The sequence below is a fragment of the Lissotriton helveticus genome, chromosome 6 (assembly GCF_964261635.1).
Source record: "Lissotriton helveticus chromosome 6, aLisHel1.1, whole genome shotgun sequence".
NCBI classification, from domain to species: domain Eukaryota; kingdom Metazoa; phylum Chordata; class Amphibia; order Caudata; family Salamandridae; genus Lissotriton; species Lissotriton helveticus.
The window spans coordinates 384748106-384767886 of NC_136067.1; the positions used below are offsets into that span (position 1 = coordinate 384748106).

At 44.7% G+C, this 19781-nt stretch overlaps 1 protein-coding gene across 4 annotated transcripts in view; it reads right to left on the bottom strand.

The window, feature by feature from the left end:
• Positions 1–19781, bottom strand: part of ASAP2 (ArfGAP with SH3 domain, ankyrin repeat and PH domain 2) — a 1060322-nt gene that overhangs the window by 748136 nt on the left and 292405 nt on the right. For all 4 annotated transcript variants that reach the window (XM_078647831.1, XM_078647829.1, XM_078647830.1 and 1 more), the window contains exons 3-4: positions 18383–18528; positions 13254–13328 (exon numbers count right to left, since the gene is read on the bottom strand). In XM_078647831.1, the coding sequence (XP_078503957.1) occupies positions 13254–13328; positions 18383–18528 (221 nt within the window). The remainder of the gene's footprint in view (positions 1–13253; positions 13329–18382; positions 18529–19781) is intronic.

The following is a 19781-nucleotide window of genomic DNA, read 5'->3' on the forward strand; positions in this document are numbered from 1 at the left end:
TTAAACTCAGGGACTCCCCTAAGCCTATCCTCGTGTGCAGTGAGTGCTAGGTGCAACTGGAGGTATTTAAAAAAATTGGGACTTGTGTAGGTTACAATCATCTGATAACTACCAAAATAATCTAATATCCCTCTCAGGGTAGATATTTCAATAAGATCCCAGCTCTCAAATCCAGCTAATTGGGATACTTGTCATAGTTGGGTCCTTTGCCAAAGCAGGGTCAGGCCAATAATTCTACATCACAGTACATCGCACCAGCACAGCAACAGAAGTTGAGTTATCTGTGGGAGTGAGTGAGGAGGGTACTTCCTATACAGAAGATACAAAACGCCATGGCATTCTATGGAGACAAGGTCTAATTGGAGCATCGGGTCAGATCTGCCCCTAAATAGCCAATCGGCTATATTAATCAACTTTGTGACCCAACAGTGAAGTTTCTGGCCTGGGAACCCATTCCACCTTCAAACGTCGTCATTGTGCATTTGGCATATGTGAACCTCGGAATCTTTCCGCTTCATATAATTATGTAACCATATTTTGCATTTCCGCAAAGAAAGGTTGGGGAAAGGTATTGGGAGTAGCTTTGCTGAACATACAAGAAGCGAGGAAGTGTAATAATTTTGTAAAGTTCTATTCGACCCATTATCGCAAGTGTTAACTTGTCTCATCCCGGTGTAAGGAGACTGTGGCTCCCAGATGTAGGAATTTTTTTTCCGTTATTTGCATTGGAGCACAAAGATTATCTGGTGGTCTACGTCCTTGAAATTGTATGTAAGTGGACTGTGCCAATTAACTGTCAAACGAGAGGCCTCTCCATTTACCAACAAAATATTCCGCAGATGTGGCAAAGTATCATCGAGTTTTGAATGTGTAGTAACAGTCATCTGCGTACAGGGATATCCTGTCTTCTAAGCTGTCAGGCAAGCAAAATCCTTTAGGCTTCATATCAGTGCAGATCCATACCGCCAGCGGCTTTATCGGCCGAGTGAAAAGGAAGGGGAAATAAGGGCACCCTTGTTGGATGCCTCTTTCTATATTGTAGTAGTCGGGAAGCACTCCGTTAATCCAGTCCTGTGCCCGATGGGCTGTATAGAGAGCAGTGACAGCAGCCAAAAAATGCGGGCCAAAATTCATTTTATGGAACATGGATAGTAAAAAGTGCACGTTGATGGTGTTGAAAGCCTTCGGGGTAGGGCGGCTGAACCTCCCAGGTCATTCCTTCTTCTATCCAGGGACATACATCATCAGCCATGGCGAAGAAGTGAATCTTATGTTGGTGGACTGCCAAGAGCACATAGGTAACATGCATTGCTCTCATTTTAACTGTGACAGAAGCAAAGGTTTTATTTACACTGTTGTTGGACCCTGGCAGTGTAATCCGGGAAAATCATTACTCTGGCAGATTGTAGTAGGAGATTTTGTTGGGCACAAGCTGCCCTAAAAATAGCGCCCCTGTCCAGAAAACTCAGAATTCGCAGTATGATAGGGCGAGGTGTGGCACCAGGGGGGTGCTTAGCAGTGACGGCCATGTGTGCTAAAAACAGGTCCTTCCCCTATACCCAAGACTTGAACCACTCAGAGAAGGTGTTTTCGGGGTGCATCTCATTCAAATCTTTCGGGAGCTCTAATAGGGGCAAGTTGTGCAGAACTTTCCTCAGCATCCATTCTTTGTTCATAATTCCAGTTGCAAAGCCATTTCTCGGAAAATCTCAAAGTCTTTTGCAAGGAGACGCAAGTCATCTTCCACTGAGGAGACCCTAATTTCGACCTACAATGCATTCTGACACTCTGCAGAGGTCTTGACCCAGCAGCGAGATATAAGACTCCACCCCATCCATCCTTACCTCTACAGCCACTCTAAATTCTCGTATAAGATGTAGGAGTTTGCTCTTAGCGAGGAGTCTCCTTCCTGGTTCATCTGGTCTATGCAGCCCACTTCACTCTGAGCCACTGCCAGGGTCTCACCCAGCTTCATAAATCATTCAATCTTCCCCTAAGAGGAGGCCACCAACCCCCTTTCACCATGTCAATGGGTTCAGGCGCAGCCTCCAGGGCGGCACTTGTGCTTGTGAGCTGGGGGGGGTGGAGAAGATATCATCGGTGGCAAGTGGTGTGGCAGTTGTTGCTTCAAGAGCAGGGGATTGGTGGGTGGTTAGCAAGCTGTCCTCAGGACTCAAAACCTGCAGGTCTCAGTGGAGCCCCTACCAGGTTCAGTGCAGAGCTGCAGTGGCACCAGATCTCGGGCCTAGAGGCCCTGTGTGTCAGTTATTTCCATGGCTGGTGTTTTGGGCCCATTTACTGAAAGGATGCAAAGATAGAGGTCTCAACTCAGCTGTCCCTTGTCCGGACCATAAAGAGCGGAGGCTGTGTGCCTCCGGAGTCTGGAAATGGAAAGGGCTCGGCCAACTCGCAAGACCCATCCCCCTAACCCAGTACAAACCAGTAGAGGAGGGAGGGAAGTGGGTAAGGAGGAGATCACAAAGCCTCCTAACTCTTGGCCACCAGTCCCATCCTGCCCTGTACACCTACGCATCCCCTCTGTAAGCACCAGCTCACTGCTCCAGTCCCGGAGTGGCAGGGGAGGCTGGTCTTGCCTCTACCCTTCTGGGAAGACCACTGCCAATCAGATAATGCCACACTCAGGACCCAGTTTCAGACCCACAGGCTGGTTCGTCTCTCTGGTGCGGAGCAGAGACTTTTCCACTGCATCCCAGGTGTGGGACCAAACGGATCGCAAAACATTGGGTGTAATATGATCAAGTTTCATAGGATTATGGGCAGATTATGGGAACTGGTTGGAGCTTTATGAAGCTGTGCCCACCAACTTAGATTGTCAGGCCACGCCGCAGACGCATCTGTTTTTGATACTTTGTGCCCCTGCACCTGTACTGGGAATGGTAACATTTCTTCTCATCCAAACCTTTAAAATCTCTTCTCTTTTTTTATCCTTTCAATTTCATCATTGGGTTGAGAACCGAAGAGGACAGCTTCAGAAAATAAGAGATTTGTGATCTTAAACTTAGCATCTGAATTAAAAGTTGTTAATACAAGCCAGAACGCATGACGTAGGGAGACACCATGGTAGAACTCTGAGGCAGCCAGGTCTCCTGAATCATTGGCTACACTTAAGATGTGACTAATTACTAGTTGTCCTTCCTGAACAAAAGCCTGTCACCTAGCTCTTGTCAAATCATCTACAAAAAAAATGAATGCCTCCCACAAGGCTCTATCTTACCTTTTCCAACAAGCCAGAGGTGCTTGCCGTCTTAAATGGTATAGCTGCTGAGCCACAAATTACTTGTCCTGAAGAATCTATTTGCTTTCTCTCTTGGATAGGGCAGAAGTTTCATAAGTGTGAGCATGTCTTTTTCTCACTTCTGAAATTATAACAGAATTGGGCTTAGTGTCTTGACTCAAATAGATTGGATCCTGATCCAAGGATTTGTATTATTTCAGGAATCTAGGAGTGGCGGATTTGATGGTAGCTGGGACCAGGAACCTTTACTCAGATAGCTCTGCAAACCTTAGAGCCAATGGCTGTAGGGACCTTTGACAGACTCTTGGTTGTAAAGTCTCCAATATAAGAGAGACCGCAGTCTGAGGAGCTTCCACCTTCAAGCTTAATTTTGCTTTTCCCCTTGGCAAGACAATCTGAAAAGTACCAAAATTATATACTGGAGGTGTGCCCACAGGAGATGCTGCTGGCGTAGTCAGAGTATATGATTCTTATGAATTAGTGGTGCCTTGAAGAGGAAGAAGAAATTGACAGCATTCTTTCTCCTGCATACCTCCGGCGTAGTACGAGGAGGCACTCAGTAGGGAGATGGTGGAGAAGGTTATGGTGGTGTGTTAAACATGGGAGACACTGAAAAGGGCTCCTTAGCACCACAACTGCCTTGGTGGAAGTCTTAATGATTCAAGAGGTTCTTGAATTGTGACCTCCTTTGGAATCATCATTCCAGGAAATCTAGGTGACAAAGGAGTGTCTCTTGGTAGTAATCAATGCCTCGATGAAGATCTTATTGATATAGATCTCGCTGACGATGATACTCGAGTCAACCACAGTGATGCTGATGTGAAACTCCTCTATGGAGAGAGTGTCAGTGCCGACCCTTGCTGTGAGGTCAACCACGAACTGTGCTCTCGGGTGTGGCAGAAGAGTCTGGAGCGGTGGTGGTGGTGGTGATGTCTCTTCTGTTTACTTTCTTTACATCTTCTTCTGTGCAAGTCCTTTTCACAAGAGGACACATGCTCAGTAGAGGGGGACAGCTCTATGGCTTTTTCGGTTTATTATTCCTCTGCCCTAAGATTTTCCAGCTTTTCTCATAGGTTAATTCCCTCTTGATCCTTCAGGGCACTTTGTGTCATCTTTTGACAACATTTGCACTGCTTCACACAACCAGAGTAGGGTAGACAGCCCACACAGAGAAGGGACACTGTACAAAATGTCAGGGCATCTTGAGAGACAAAATCTCTTAAAAATGAAGGGAAATGCTCACAGATGTTTTAAATGTTGAATGAAGGTGAACATTTTTACAACTTGAAGAAAATACCTCATAACAAAAATGGAAGGAGAAACCTTGAAGTGCTCCAAGATTTGCTCAACATGAGCAAGCAAAAAAAGGCTTTAAAGCAAACTGCCAGTACAGTCCAAACTGGGAAATGGAACATGCAGGCTCCTTAAAGCAGCAGTGCATGCGGTCTCAGCTTATGCATTTTTGGTATAACAGGCACCTTTTCCTTCATGTTTCTCGCTCTCCTAGGGAAAGTTTAGAACTTAATATTTTTGTTTAACAATTTCTAATGCAAATCACCATGGGGCGACCCAGTATCCCTCAGAACCTGGGCAATACAATTTAATATAAACAATGGTTCTTTCGGGTATGTCACTTGATTCCTTCCATACATGAATTAAATTCTTTATCAGGTGCAATTTTAGTCTTCTAATTACTTAAGACAGAACTCCAACCTAAGAGCTTGCTCACCATACAAATCCAACATCAAAAGAGGTTCAGGGTAATCATCCGTTTTTAATCTATGAATTAGTTTTTTCATTCATAAACACCCCTTATACATATCAAACTTTTTAATCAGGACTTATTCACAATTCATGAATATTTTTCAAAAGACGGCGCAAAAAATTAAGTGATTATAGTGTGACATAAAGTGAAATAGTGACATTCAAACGTGTTTATATACAAGTGAGTGAAGAAAAGGGGGAAAAAGAAACAAAAAGTCTTCTGGCCAGTTCCTATATTTAGTTAAAATTATCCCAGTAATCCACTTCAATTGGATATCATGAAACCGGATATTCTGTACTGATCCAATGATATCAGTCTCGTCGACGTTTCGACCCTATGGATGCCTTAGTTGTGGGTCTAAAGCGGGTCTTCTTCAGGATATGGGGCTGTGATAAAGCGCCGGTGGGCCTTCGTGAGTTGGACCCGGGGTTAACGTTATAGAAGTTATTTCGGCCGCATTGGACTTTCTAATCCCTTAGTTGACACAAATGGTGCCCACAGAAATTTCCAAAGGAGTGAGGACCCACGTGGGGCTTGGGGTAATTATATTGCTCCTCTAGTTCAAAGTCGTCGTGTTAGTCAGACGGTCCAGTAATCAATGTTAGTGGTTCCCACACTGCATCTCAACGCATAAGGCTTTAATCCGATGTAGCACTCCTAGGGGCTCAGGTCGCCGTACTAATCAGGCGTTCCGGTAATCAATGTTAATGGTTCCCATACTGCATATCAACGCATAAGGCTTTAATCCTAAAATGTAGTCTCTTGCTCTGGGTCAGCCAGCGAGATCTATCATAATCACGTCTCTCCTGCCGCGTTCGAGACTACATTTTCCCAGAATAGAACGCCTGATTAGTACGGCGACCTGAGCCCCTAGAAGTGCTACATCGGATTAAAGCAACCACCCGCACCACCAAATATAGGGATTCCTAATCGAGGCATGATTACATTCAATACAAGAACTTCCTTAACTTGTAAGTCTGAGCCCACTCATGAACAGGCCCCATGAAGGAACATGCCCCTTTATGGTGGGTAAGCGCCCAGGGTCCTTTAACATGTTACACTAAGAAGAGGTCAAGATCTGGGACACTAAACAGTCTATGTTAAGCAGTGTTTGTAGCATCAACAAAAATAGATTTCCAATAAGTTTCCCTGGGGTATTTGGTTGTTCTTGTACTACCAGACCTAAAAGAGAAATACCTCTGGCGTTGTCCATCAGGTGCGAAGCTGAGTAATCATCTGAATGTCTTAGGCTGAATGCAGACCACTTTTGCATTCCGCTACGACCAGTCTCTCTCTTTGAGACGTGAGAGATGTACTCAGCCCTTATATTATAAACTCAGATTGTAAAAATAGACAGGTTGGGAAAACCTGAGAATCGCCTCATTACTACTACTTAAGCTGGGATCCGTGGTGAAGGGCTGGCTGCGAAACCTCATCCATGCACTTCTTGCAGTCCCTTTGCAATGAAGAAATAAAAAAGGCATTCAGTGAATGGCAGGAGGCAGAGCATGCTGCAGACTCCTGCACCAATGTATACTCCTACCTGTGTCCATAGAAACATTAACAAGATGGATGCTGTCCCTCATGGCATCAATCGTTTCTGACTACAATTGTGGATGTAAACCACTGAAAGAAAACAAGTTACTTACCTGTAACTGTAGTTCTCCAGTATTGGAAGCTTTCATAGATTCACATGCCTGAATTATTCCACATCGTCGAGAAGGGAGTCTCCAGTACATAAAAAAGCAATGCATAGCAGTACAGCAAACTGAAAAGAGGCCTAGGCCCATTTCCCTTTTGCAACCCATAGCCTTTGTTATGTAAAAAGGCCCAATATTTCTCCCTGAACTAATCAGCTATCCTCACCCTCTAGAACACTCCTGAGAGAACCTCTTGCCCCTCAGATTTTCGCGCACTTGTGCATACCAAACACTTGTCATGCCGAATCCAAGGTGAGCCTCTCAGGGGAGGATTGTGGGTGTATGTGAATCTATGAAAGCTTCCAATACTGGAGAACTACAGTTACAGGGAAGTAACTTGTTTTCTTACTCCAGTATTGGAACTTTCATAGATTCACATGCCTGAATTAGAATAGTGAGCAGTAACATCACAAAGCACATTTGTTCCTTACATTTCATCATTTTGCAACACAAACTGTACATTACAAAGCTTAGTACAATATCATAAATGTGACTTTGTAAACAAGAGAAAATGATGGAGGGATGCAAAAAAAAAAAGGCTCACCGTTACTGGATGACATTTCTCAGCACCGCTTCTCCCAACGCCGCCTCCGTCTCTGCGGCTGCTTCCAAGCAGTCGTGCTTAGTAAATGAGTGCGTACATGCCCAAGTCGCTGCTCTGCAGATATCCTGTATAGGCACTCCTGCAAATAACACCGTGGACGTGGACACTGCTCTCGTCGAATGGGCACGAACTTGTGTGTTCAGAGGAGCTTGATGACAGTAAACAATTGCACTGGAAATCCATCTGGCAATTCCGCGCTTTGATAAAGGAAAACCCTTCCTGGGCGCACTGAAAGCGACAAAGAGCTGTGAAGATTTTCGAAAACCTTTGGTTTCTTTAAGATAGAACTTGAGACATCTCTGAACGTCTAATGAATGTAAGACTCTTTCCGCCGCTGTTGTTGGTTGAGGAAAGAAACGCTTCAACACCAATGGCTCATTCAAATGGAAGTCAGTAGGCACTTTAGGAATAAATCTTGGATTAGTCATCAGAATCATTCTGTCCTCTTTGAACTGTAAAAAAGGGTCTCGAATTGTGAGAGCTTGTAGTTCTCCAACCCTCCTAGCTGAATTTAGGGCGAGGAGAAGAGCCACTTTCCAAGATAAGAATTTAAAGTCCGCTCTGTGTATGGGTTCGAAAGGTTGTTTCATCAATTGAGACAATACTATGTTGAGATTCCAGAGCGGAGGAGGAGGTTTTATTGGAGGAAAAAAACTGTAGAATCCTTTCATAAACTGCTTGATGATCCGAGCTGACCATAAGGAAGGGCCTGATGCAGATCTCCTGTATCGGGATATTGCAGCTAAATGCACCTTTAAAGAAGCGTGAGCTAATCCAGACTAGGCTAATAGCAAGATGTATGGTATGATTTCATGAGGTGCCGCCACAAGAGGATTGGTACCATTGCGTTGACACCAGAGACAAAACCTCTTCCACTTCATTCTGTAGGTTTTGTTTGTGCTCTCTGCCCTAGCCTTCGATAGGATGTTTCTGCACTGCTGCGAAATATTCAGATGTTGGAACTCACAGTGCTCAGGAGAAAGGCTGCTAAGTGCAAGGAGTTCGGGTCCAGATGGAGCACTTGTCCCTGGGACATTGTCAGAAGTGATGGTATCGGCTGGAGGTGAATAGGCTGCGCTTCCGACAGCAGCAGAAGCTCCGCGAACCAGTGTTGTCTGGGCCACCATGGGGCTATCAGGATCAGCCTGCACGGTTCCTTTATCTTCCTCAGGACCCTTGGCAGGAGGGGAATCGTGGAAAAAAGCGTAGGCAAAGACGTCGGACCATGCCATCGAAAACGCATTCCCCCAGGATTCCCACTGGGGAAGCCAGCTTGCGAAGAACCGGCATTTCTTGTTTTCCCTTGTGGCGAAGAGGTCCACCGTTGGTTTCCCCCATGTCTGAAAAATGCTGTCCAGGACTCCCCGGGCAAAACTCCCACTCGTGGCAGGAAGTTTTGAGTCTGCTGAGAGAATCTGCTTTGGTGTTCTGATTTCCCAGTAGGTGTTCTGCAGACAGGGATATTCCTTGCTGTAGAGCCCATTCCCATATGCTCTGCGCTTCCTGAGAAAGGGAGAGAGATCTTGTGCCTCCCTGTTTTTTTGAGTAGTGCATTGCAGTCGTGTTGTCTGTTGTTATCAACACTGACGAACCTCTGATTCGTGGTAGGAAAGCCAGCAACGCGAGGCGCTCTGCTCTGAGCTCCAGCAAGATTATGTGCAGTTGCTGCTCTAGCAACTTCCATCGACCGCTGACCCGAAGGTCTTGCAGAAATGCTCCCCATCCTTCTAGGGATGCATCTGTAGTCACTACCAATGGGGCTGGAGCTGTGCGGAATGAGAGTCCTTGAGAGACATTTTGCCGTTGTGTCCACCACGCTGCTGCCTGCAGCATGACCGGTGTTACTTGCACCACGTCCTCGAAGGATCCTTTTGCTTGACGCCATTGGAGGTCCAGCTGCTCTTGCAATGGCCGCATTCTTAATCTGCAGTGCGGCACGAGGGGGATGCAAGATGACATTATCCCCAGCAATGATTTGTCTCTGCGTACTGAAAGATACTTTCTTTTTAGAAACCTCTGGAAGTGGGACACTATTTTTAGCTGTCTTTCGTTGGAGGGGAACGCCTTGTTTTTCTCCGTGTCTAAGATTGCTCCTAGAAAAGTGATCTGTTTCCTTGGTTGAAGGGATGATTTTTTCTCGTGTAGAGTCAATCCCAGCTTGGTGAACAAGTCTATGAACGCCCTCGTTGACGCTCTGGCTAGTGCTTCTGTTGGTGCCTTGACTAACCAGTCGTCTAGGTAAGGAAATACCTGATGTTTTTGTTTCCTTAAAACAGCCGCCACTGGAGCCAGGCATTTTGTTTACACTCTTGGGGCTGATTTGAGGCCAAAAGGCAGTACTCTGAATTGGTAATGTTCCTCGGCCACCAAGAAACGAAGGTACTGTCTGTGTGCCGGATGGATTGGGACGTGAAAGTACGCGTCTTGTAAGTCTAAGGTGGTCATATGATCTCCTGGGTTTAAAAGTAGAAGGATGTCCTGTAGAGAAATCATCCGGAATGACTGTTTTTTGAGATAGGTATTTAGGGATCTGAGATCCAGAATAGGACGCCATTGTAGGATGTTTTTCCTGACAAGAAAAAATCGGGAGTAAAATCCTTCTCCTTTTTGAGAATTCGGTACCGGTTCTATTGCTCCCTTCTGGAGCATTGTCCGAATCTCCTTTCAGATTTGATGCAAATGATTGACCTTGTGATGCATCGGTGGCATACGAGGAGGTGTCTGAAAAAATTCTAGAGTGTGGCCGAATCGAATAATGTTGAGGACCCATCGGTCCGACGTTATTATTTGCCAATTGTGAAGAAACCGGGTAATCTTTACACCCAGGAGAACATACGATCTCACTGTATCTGGTGTGATCAGCATTCGAAGGTTGTCATTGTCGTCTGGAGTTGTCTTTACCCTGACGACCTCCTTTACCTCTTGGAGCAGATTTGGTATAACTCCCCCGATTGTCGCTGTGTGTACTGCTGACGGTAGGGCTGAGAAGTGGAGGTATAAGAAGAATATCTCCCCTGCTGATATCCTCCTCTGTATGATGTTTGGCCTCTACCCTTAGAGCCGCGAAAAGGAACCTTTCTGTATTGCAGAGTTCCCAAAGCTTTAGCAGTATCAGTGTCAGTGTCTTTCTTGATACTCTGCAGCGCGTCATCCACGTGCTTGCCGAATAAGTCTTCACCGTTGAACGGAAGATCCAAGATTTTATTATGGACCTCCAGGCTAAATGCCATAGCCCTTAACCACCCTTGTCTGCGCAGCACCGCCGTTCCTCCTAGAGACCTGAAAGCTGTAGTCGCTATATCCATAGCGCAGTCTATGACTTCGGCCGAAATCCTCTACCCCTCCTGAAGAATCTTTCTGGCCTCTTGTTTCTCCGCATCCGGCATGTGATAAATATAAGGTGACAGGTCGCACCACAATTGCCTTCCCAGGATGGCTAGAGCATTTGCGGCCTTTACCAATAGAGCTGACATCGAGGAAAATCTCTTCCCGGCCTTGTCCAGCCTCCTTCCTTCTATGTCCGGGGGTGTCGTAATCGGAGCCGATGGGTTTCTTGATTTCTGTTGCGCCGCTTGTGTAATCACCAAGTCCGGTTTGGGGTGACCCAAAAGGCAGGCTGGGGCATCTGCTGGCGCTTTATACTTTTTATCTAATCTCGCGAGTACTGGAGTCACTGTAGCTGGTGTTTCCATCACCTTTAGGCCTTCTTCCCAAATATGACTCACAATCGGAAAAAATCGAACCGATTTGCGATAGGTTTCTTTAAAATCATATAAGAAACATTCAGCCTTATCCTCTTTCATGGAAAGTGCGAATCTTTTAGTGGCCCTTTCCATCAGCTTATGAAACCCCCCAATGTAATCTTGTGGGGAATCCATGGGTTTCGGTGAAGGGGCCGAAGATGAAGGAATGAGATAATCGCCCCACTCCTTGCTAGGATCCGTAATCTCCCCCATCCTCATGTTCCTCATTAGTAGCGTCAGGATCCCGCTGAGGTCTTGATGGCGGAGACTTAGGCAGGGGCTCTGGCAAGATCTCTTGCCTACGCACTGGCGTACCCAGCAGAGAGCGTGGTCGAGGTATAACGTCAGGGATTTCCTTAGACGTTTGACGTGTAGGATATCTTTTCCTATAATCTTCCAGAATGGATTGAAGATCTTTCAGTAAAGAAGAGGGCACACTTGTCATCGCTTCTCGTTGTTCCTGGTGGTGATGTTGATGGGGATTACTTTGAAAATCCTCATACTCATCTTGTGAGTCTTCCTCTTGGTACTTCACCCTTAGTTGAGATGGGCTACTAGCATATCCAAAAGGACCACCATCATCCTCTTCCTCCCAATCTTCCTCCTCCAGAAGGTGGGAAGGAACCAATGGTGATACCTTACTTGGTGACGTAACTTCTGACGCTATTGTTCTTTTCCAGGCCAATAAACGCTTCTCCGGAGTTTTTTCCCTCGTCGACAAGATCGTCATCGACAAAATCATAACCGTCGACGCTATCGTCGACATTGTCGTCACAGTCGTTGTCGACGGTCCCATGGTCGATGTCGTCGCCGACGATCCTGTCGATGACGCGAGCGTAGTCATGGTCGTCACTGCCTTCGTCGATGAAGGACTCGTCGTCGATAGCTTCGTCGACAGCGATACAGCTTTTACCTCAGTTTTCGTCGACGACGGTGGTGTTTTCGTCGACTATGTTCTCCTCGTCGAAAATGCAGATTTTTTCACCTCAGAAGGTGTAGAAAAAGATTTCTTGATGGCAATTTTTACCTTTGGAGGAGATTTTGACGGCTCTGATGTAGTTTTCTTAGCCTGTTTCTCCTCTGAAGCATGACCCTTCTTCTCCTTAGACTTTCCTGAAGGAGATTTTGAGGGACTGCGACCCGAAGAACCTGGTGTGGTCTTTTTAGGGGGTTTTTCAGGCCTCTCACCTGAGTTATGAGCCTGTGGAGATCTGCTCCTCTTTTGAGATCTCCTGGATGATGCTGACTCCTCCTCGCTGTCACTTGAGAGGATCTCCTTCCTGGCCTTAACCTTCTGGAGCCAGAGCAGGAGCCTTCCTTCACGATCCCTCAAGGTCTTATTGGAGAAAGTGCAACAAATCTTACAATCCTTCGCCTGATGATCTGGGTAAAGGCAATATATAGTCTTCATGAGTATCATCTGTATAAAGCCTTTTCTTAGAGCAGGTGGCACAAGCTCTAAATAAACTTTACTTCTCCTTGTCAGCCAAGGTAGAAGAAAAAGAGAAGCTTCCAATAACCCAATCTAGAAAAAGGGGAACCCCAAATTCCAGTCAAAGTGAGTAGAAAATGAAGAGTTTGAGCAGAGCTCAAAGGAGACTCCCTAGCACAACGTGCGGTAGAAAATCTGAGGGGCAAGGTTTCTCTCAGGAGTGTTCTAGAGGGTGAGGATAGCCGATTGGTTCAGGGAGAAATGTTGGGCCTTTTTACATAACAAAGGCTATGGGTTGCAAAACGGAAATGGGTCTAAGCCTCTTTTCAGTTTGCTATACTGCTAGGCATTGCTTTTTTATGTACCGGAGACTCCCGTCTCAACAACGGGGAATAATTCAGGCATGTGAATCTATGAAAGTTCCAATACTGGAGTATCAAGCCATTAGCATTCACAAAAGGTGGAAAACCCCTTCGTCCACACTGAAAGTCCAAAAGAAATTACTGTCAATTTACCTATTGTACATTGCGTCTGGTAGACTGCGGCTAAAACGTCTCAGATTTTCAGTACAGTGGGTTTTGTGACCTCAAAACCTTTAGCACATCAGGTTCTAAGTTTCGTCAATACATAAAAACGGTAGCTTCTGACTCTGCCCTGTGAAGACAGTTTTGTATATTAACCATACACCTATAATAACCCAAAATATGCCATGGACGAAAACTTTTAAACATCCCACGTTTCAACATCACCTACCCCTTTTACTCCTTTTAAATCTCCCTTCAGCAAACTGTCCAGTGGAAAAGTAATTATGTTGTTCATATTCTGAATCTACAATAGATTGGAAAAAAAATGAAATAAAGTAAATAGTATGAAAATTTCATGGACTTAGTCAACACAATAAAGGTTTAAAAATTACTTTAAAAATACAAATGGAATAGATCCCATCAATGCAATATATATATATAAACACACACGTATGTAAATAAAAAAAGTATGTAATACAAATATATTGCCTCATTAATATTACTTAGGCTGGGTGATATATATTTTATATAAATATATATATAAATATATATATCTAGAATATGATAAACTGAATCTTACTCGGCCAATGAATCATTGAAGTAATGATATATATCTATCTATCTCTCTCTCTCTATATATATATATATATATCACATCACAACGAAACTTGTACCACTTGCGGTAAGACAAAGAGCAACGCAAGTTTGGTTTTTCACGAAAGTGTTTATTCAGGCAGAGGGGAAAAGACGCATCTCGACCTCACACGGGGTCTTGGTCCCATGACCATAGTTTGTTACTCGAGTATTTTAAGCGTCTCACACAGGACGCACGGTGCATAAACATAGAAGAAAGTGAATTGGAATGTAGTTTTGTAAACAAATTAAAACTTTAAAACGTTTCACAATTCTGTTCTGTTTAAATTGTCACAGAATAATAATTTCAAACTGGGCAAAATAATACATATCATTTTCGGGTTGTTACTTTTTTGCTGCACATTATTATTTTAAAGACTCTGGTCACAGAGTAATTTCATTCATTTGATATCTTAATGCTATCATACGTTTAATGTATTGCATTGTAGATCGTATCTGATGCTATTATGATACTGATAAGTGATCACATATTTCCACAACAATAAAGGCATAGTACCCAAAGTGATGCTTTCGCACACCTTCTACATGACAACTACAATTCCTGTTATTCAGATGTATAGATCTAATGCACTATAAATGGCTGATCCACTGGGATAGAGTATCATGCTTTAGTAGCTATATTACTCATTTTTGTGTTCTATTTTATCATTATACAATCATGATTGTCATGTGTCACATTACATTACTATTGATTATTCTGAAATGAGAGGTGATTGTACCGAAGGGGAAGCCTGACCAGAGGACCGATGGCTATGTTCCACAGCTCGGGATACCAAATTCTCTGAGCCAGTCCGAAACCACCAGAATGACGTGAGTCTGGTCATTCCTGATCTTCTTAAGAACTCTGTCCAAGACTGGTATGGGTGGAAAGGCATACAGGAGGCCTGAGCTCAACACTTGTCCAAGCGAAAGCTGCCTTGGAAACTCCCGCGTGCAGATCTGCTGGCATTACGGGGTCTCAGTGGTGGCGAATAGATCAAACCAAAGCTCTCCCCACTGCTGAAAAAGACCTGTGCCATTTCCGGACGTAGACGCCATTTGTGTATCATTGGATGAGTTTGTCCGCCTGGGCGTTCAGAGAACCCACCAGGTGTTGAACCACCAGGGAAATGCCCTGATGTTCCAGCAAAGTCGAGGGATGCAGGGCCTCTTGACAAAGGGTCCACAACCCCACCCTGCCTTACTAGTTGCAGTACCACATGGCGGTGGGGTTGTCCGTGTCTAGCCTTCCCTTGATGGAGGGTAGAAAGGCTTTTAATGCCAGCCGGATCTACCAGAGATCAAATAGTTTGATATGGAGTCTGGATTCCGCCAGAGACCTCTGCTCTCCACCTCTCCCGGATGGCCATCTCATCCCGGGAGTGACGCATCAGTTACCACTGTCAAATCTGGATTAGGAAGAAAGAGGGGTCTGCTGCTGACCTAACTGCGAAACGTAATCCATCGCTGCAGATCTCTTGCACTTCCCTTCAATATCTTGACCAAGTGGGAGAGATTTTCCAGATTTTTCCTGATGGTGCGCCCACTGGAACTTCAGGTCCCACTGCAGAGCCGCATATGTCAGCAGGTAGGTGTCACCAGCAGGAGGCCATGAGGTCTAGAAGCCTCAGATTCAGTCTCCCAGATATCCAGGATAGAGGCCGAAACATCAATATCATAGCCTGATTATCCTGGATTCGCAGTTTGGGAGAACAGACCCGAAACTGCACCGTGTCTACAACAGCTCAGAAGAAAGGGAGCGTCTCAGAAGGAGTCCAGTGTGACTTCGGCAGGTTGATAGTAAACCCCAGCAAATGCAAGAGGTCCACCATACTCTGGAGGTGATACAGACCTCTTTGACTTCTTGCACTTCTTACAATGGGACTTACCAGAGTGGCCCAACGAACTCGAGAGCAGCAAAGGTTTCGGGCACCATGATCGCTCCCAGGACCTTCCTTTCCTCTCTACTAGGATTGAAATTGACGTGGTGTTGCAAGTCGAGTGACTAGGAGCTTGAGGTAACACCCCTTCAAGGCCTTCGGGTTCATGGCATGGCAATCGGAGAAGGTCTTCGGATCATGACTGAGGCACCAAAGGTATCTAAGATGCAGAATGGTCACTGACATCAGTTGGTGGCAGGCGCCGCAGGGCTTGAAACAGGTCTTCTGGTGTGACATCCCTGCCACACCAGCAGAAGATCTCAAAAAACACTTCGACAAAAGACAAAAAAAGTTTCGTCAAAAAATGACTAAGGGATAGCTCTCTTCAGATCTGCACTGACTGAAAAGAACGGAAGTCAGCTCGCTGGGGTGGAGCCCATATAGGCACTGTACACGCCACTTCCTGTGCGAAAGACACCAAGCAGGGCTAACTGATGATTCCTACTGGTGCGCAGAGGTACTGCTCACAAACATTTTCCAAATCCAGTCTGACTCTGGGATAATTCTAATGTAAAGAATCTGCAGCTAGAAGTCTCTACCACATGAAGAGGGGAGAGGAGTTGGCCTAACGGCTAGGGCGGTGGACCTCAAATCTGGGGAACTGGGTTCGAGTCTCGGCAATGACGCTGAACATCCTGTAATTCTATGCAAATCACTTAATCTTCCCTTGCCTAACAAAAAATTAATGTGTCCTCATGTATATATAAAACTCTGTAAAAAGAAAATAATACAAATTTTAAGAAAACATGAACTGTACACATTCAGCAGTTAGGCAACCAAAAATGAAGGACATTTTTTTTGTACTTCGGAAGTGTGATGGAAACAACGATTTTAATACAATCATAACAATTCAAGACAATTTACTAGGTGATGCATAAACAATATTCACTGAAACCGGATTACCACACATTATCATTTGTGTGCAATATGGTTTTATCAGTAAAACTGTATGTCCGTGCAAATTTTCTGACCATTTCAATGAAAGATGTGCTGTCTGTAAATGATAATGCGCTACCACACAATGCTTTAGTTACATACAAAATTGCTCACGTCACGGTCTTTAAAGCTAGGTGGGTTACAAACGTTTTTCATACTAAATAGTGGGTTGTGGTTCTAAATAGTTTGGGAAGCACTCCTCTAGAAGAAGAGGCAGTCATGAAGGAAGGTGATTGAGGTCTAGATCGACACCTAGGTCTAGATGAGCAACTTGAAGATGAGGTATGGATAGATCAACTGGAGTTACAATAATGGCTCTGAGACCCTGACTTGAACTTCTGATTGTTTATGAAGATACATAGGTCATGGAGATATCCTGGGTGGATAGCAACAAGCGCCAAAGCTGACCTGGCTGGCTAAGTCCTAAATGGTTTTCGAGGTGGCACTGGAGGAGCTACTTGCTGACGAGAATACAAATGTGCTGGTGGTGAAAGAGTTGTCATCGCTGGATGATGACATGAAAGTTGGATAACAGAACAACCAGTGGAAGCAGAGGCCTGGGTGGAGATTATGCTCTAGCGTACTCCGAGTCAGACGCAGCCAGTAATCTCCTCCCCATTATCCTTCTGAGCAACCCTGCAGGTTTTTCCAATCGAAATATAAGTCTGTGTGCCTTGATGTCATGGTATGCCTCAACGTCCAATGCCTCGACTTTTTCAAGTGTTTAATGTCGAACAGGGATGACTCCAACTTTCCACTTCTTCTTGGATCTCACACTTAGTTTTCAGAAGATGAAGCACTGACAGGAGGATGCTGAACAACCCGAAAAAGGGGTACCACATACAAGCTCTGAAGTTCCAGCAGAGATATCTTCGTAGACCTTTGAGGATGGTCTCCATAGTATGTTTGCCAACCTTCTGGGCATACAACAAGTTGAGAAATGTGATACAGTGACACAGGCCTACAGGCTCTCACTTAACAAAACCAGATTCAAACCCAGTTCTTGTGCTACTTTGATGCCTGTGGTCGAATTCCTGGAACAACAAGAAAGATCCCCACGGTCAGGGGTCTAAGAAAAAGCTGCTGCGGGGGACCAAAAGGCTATTGCTGTACCCGGATTTGTGCATGCAGACTCTAGCTATGAAGAAAGATCTTCTTTAGTAAACAAGGTCTGATACAGAACGGGTTAGCAGTATCTGGGGGCTACCCAGTGTGACTGAAAACTGAGTGGCCGGGTAAGTAATAAGTGTTGCCTCAAGTGGGCTTTTTTATACCCTAAATTCAGTGCATATCTGCACTGCTTTGATGGTTTCTGTGAAAGTTTCCTAAAGCAGGCAGTGGTTTTTGCAGATTTAATTCTGCTCCTATGTTATCCCTTTCTTTTATTGTGTCAGCTCTGCATTCCTTTTCCGTAGTTGCTCATCTTTTGGATTCAAATCGAAGCATGCCCATTTCGTATTCATGCTTTTTGGGTTTCATTTTTTAGGCAGATATGTTTATTATGGTGATTTGTACCAACATGACTTGATTGGTTCCTAATCAAAATAGATGAATCCCAAAATGTTTTGCTACGGTTATTGTAGAGCAAGCAAAAATAATATTCTGGTGTGAACCCACAACATTGCAATAATCGACTGAACGGAATGCAAGGACATGAGAAGAGCATGAAAAATGACATCATGTAGACTGAAAACTACTTCTTAATCCTATCCATTAAGTATAATGGTTTCCAATCATCATTCTACAAATTAGCTTGCACATATGTAAACACTATGGTGATCGGGAACATGAATCCTAATTTTACAGAAGTAATTATCCCTTTGCCAAATAAATATATTTTAGTTCTCACCAAATTTTTGAAAAGTGCTGTCAGCTCCTTTGTGAACACAGAAAATTTTAAGAAAGCTGTTCCTAGATCCGGATCGTCTCTGCAGACACAATTACTGCCAAATTTCTCCAGTGCCTGGGTATACTGTTCTTCATTTTCCACATGAACTTTAAAAGAGGGATAACAAATGTTGGCATTAAAAAGAGAAGTGCTATGAAATTATCATTATTGCAAAGTCCTACAGTTTGGAAATTAAGCGTGCTTCTTCAAAATAGTCACAATATATAAATACCTATAATGCTCATTACCCCCAGCAGTTCCCTTGTAAAGTGAATCTTACTCGTATAAATTACTATCTGGGTCAAGCGAACAATTTACTTACCTTTAGTAACGCTTTTTCTGGCGGATATAGTATCTGCCTGTGGATTCCTCACCTTATGAATATCCCCTGCGCCAGCATTCCGCAGAATTTTTTCCCTAGCTCTCTACACCGACGAGGACGTCACAATGTCACAGCTCCGCTTACGACTCCGCATGACATCACCGGAGCCATAAGAGAGTGTCGTCGGCGTGATGATGTCAGCTCCACCCATTTTTTCCGTGCCTCCGAGGCAAAAGGGTGAACCGACAACATATTCAAAGTATACACAGTACACGAATTTCAACAACCACACGTAGTGTAAATTTAAAAGGAAAGCCAAAGAGCAACAGCTTTTCCTATAAACCACACAATGCAACATGATACATCAAATATTAAACAATCATGTTAAACAAAAACACCTTTAAGGTATATAAGGGTGGACATCGGGGAGGAGGGTGGGTCAGTGAGGAATCCACAGGCAGATACTGTATCCACCAGAAAAAGTGTTACCGAAGGTAAGTAAGTTGTTCTCCCGATGGATACATCTGCCTGTGGATTCCATGCCTTATGAATAGATTCACACAGCGTCCCACTCCCGGAGGAGGGTTTTCACCCTTCTATACCAAAAAGTCCTGTAGGACAGAACGTGCAAAGTGGCCCTCCCTCCTCATTTCAGAATCCAAGCAATAATGTTTTGCCAAAGTGTGGAGGGAGGCCCAAGTCGCTGCCTTACAAATGTCCACAGGTACACCTCTGGCCAAAGCAGAAGATGACGACTTGGCTCTGGTAGAATGAGCCCTGATACCTTCAGGAGGCTCCTTACCAGCCAGAGCGCAGCAGATCTTGATGCACAAGATAATCCACCAGGATAGAGTGCGCTTGTGCACAGCCTTGCCCTTCATGCATCCAAAGTAGCCCACACAGAGCTGATCGTCCACTTGCAAGTCCTTAGTCCTGTCCAAATAAAAGCTCACTGCTCTTTTAGGATCCAGGTGGTGAAATCTCTCCCCCTCCTTGGAAGGGTGAGGGGGAGGACAGAACACAGGAAGAGTTATGGAC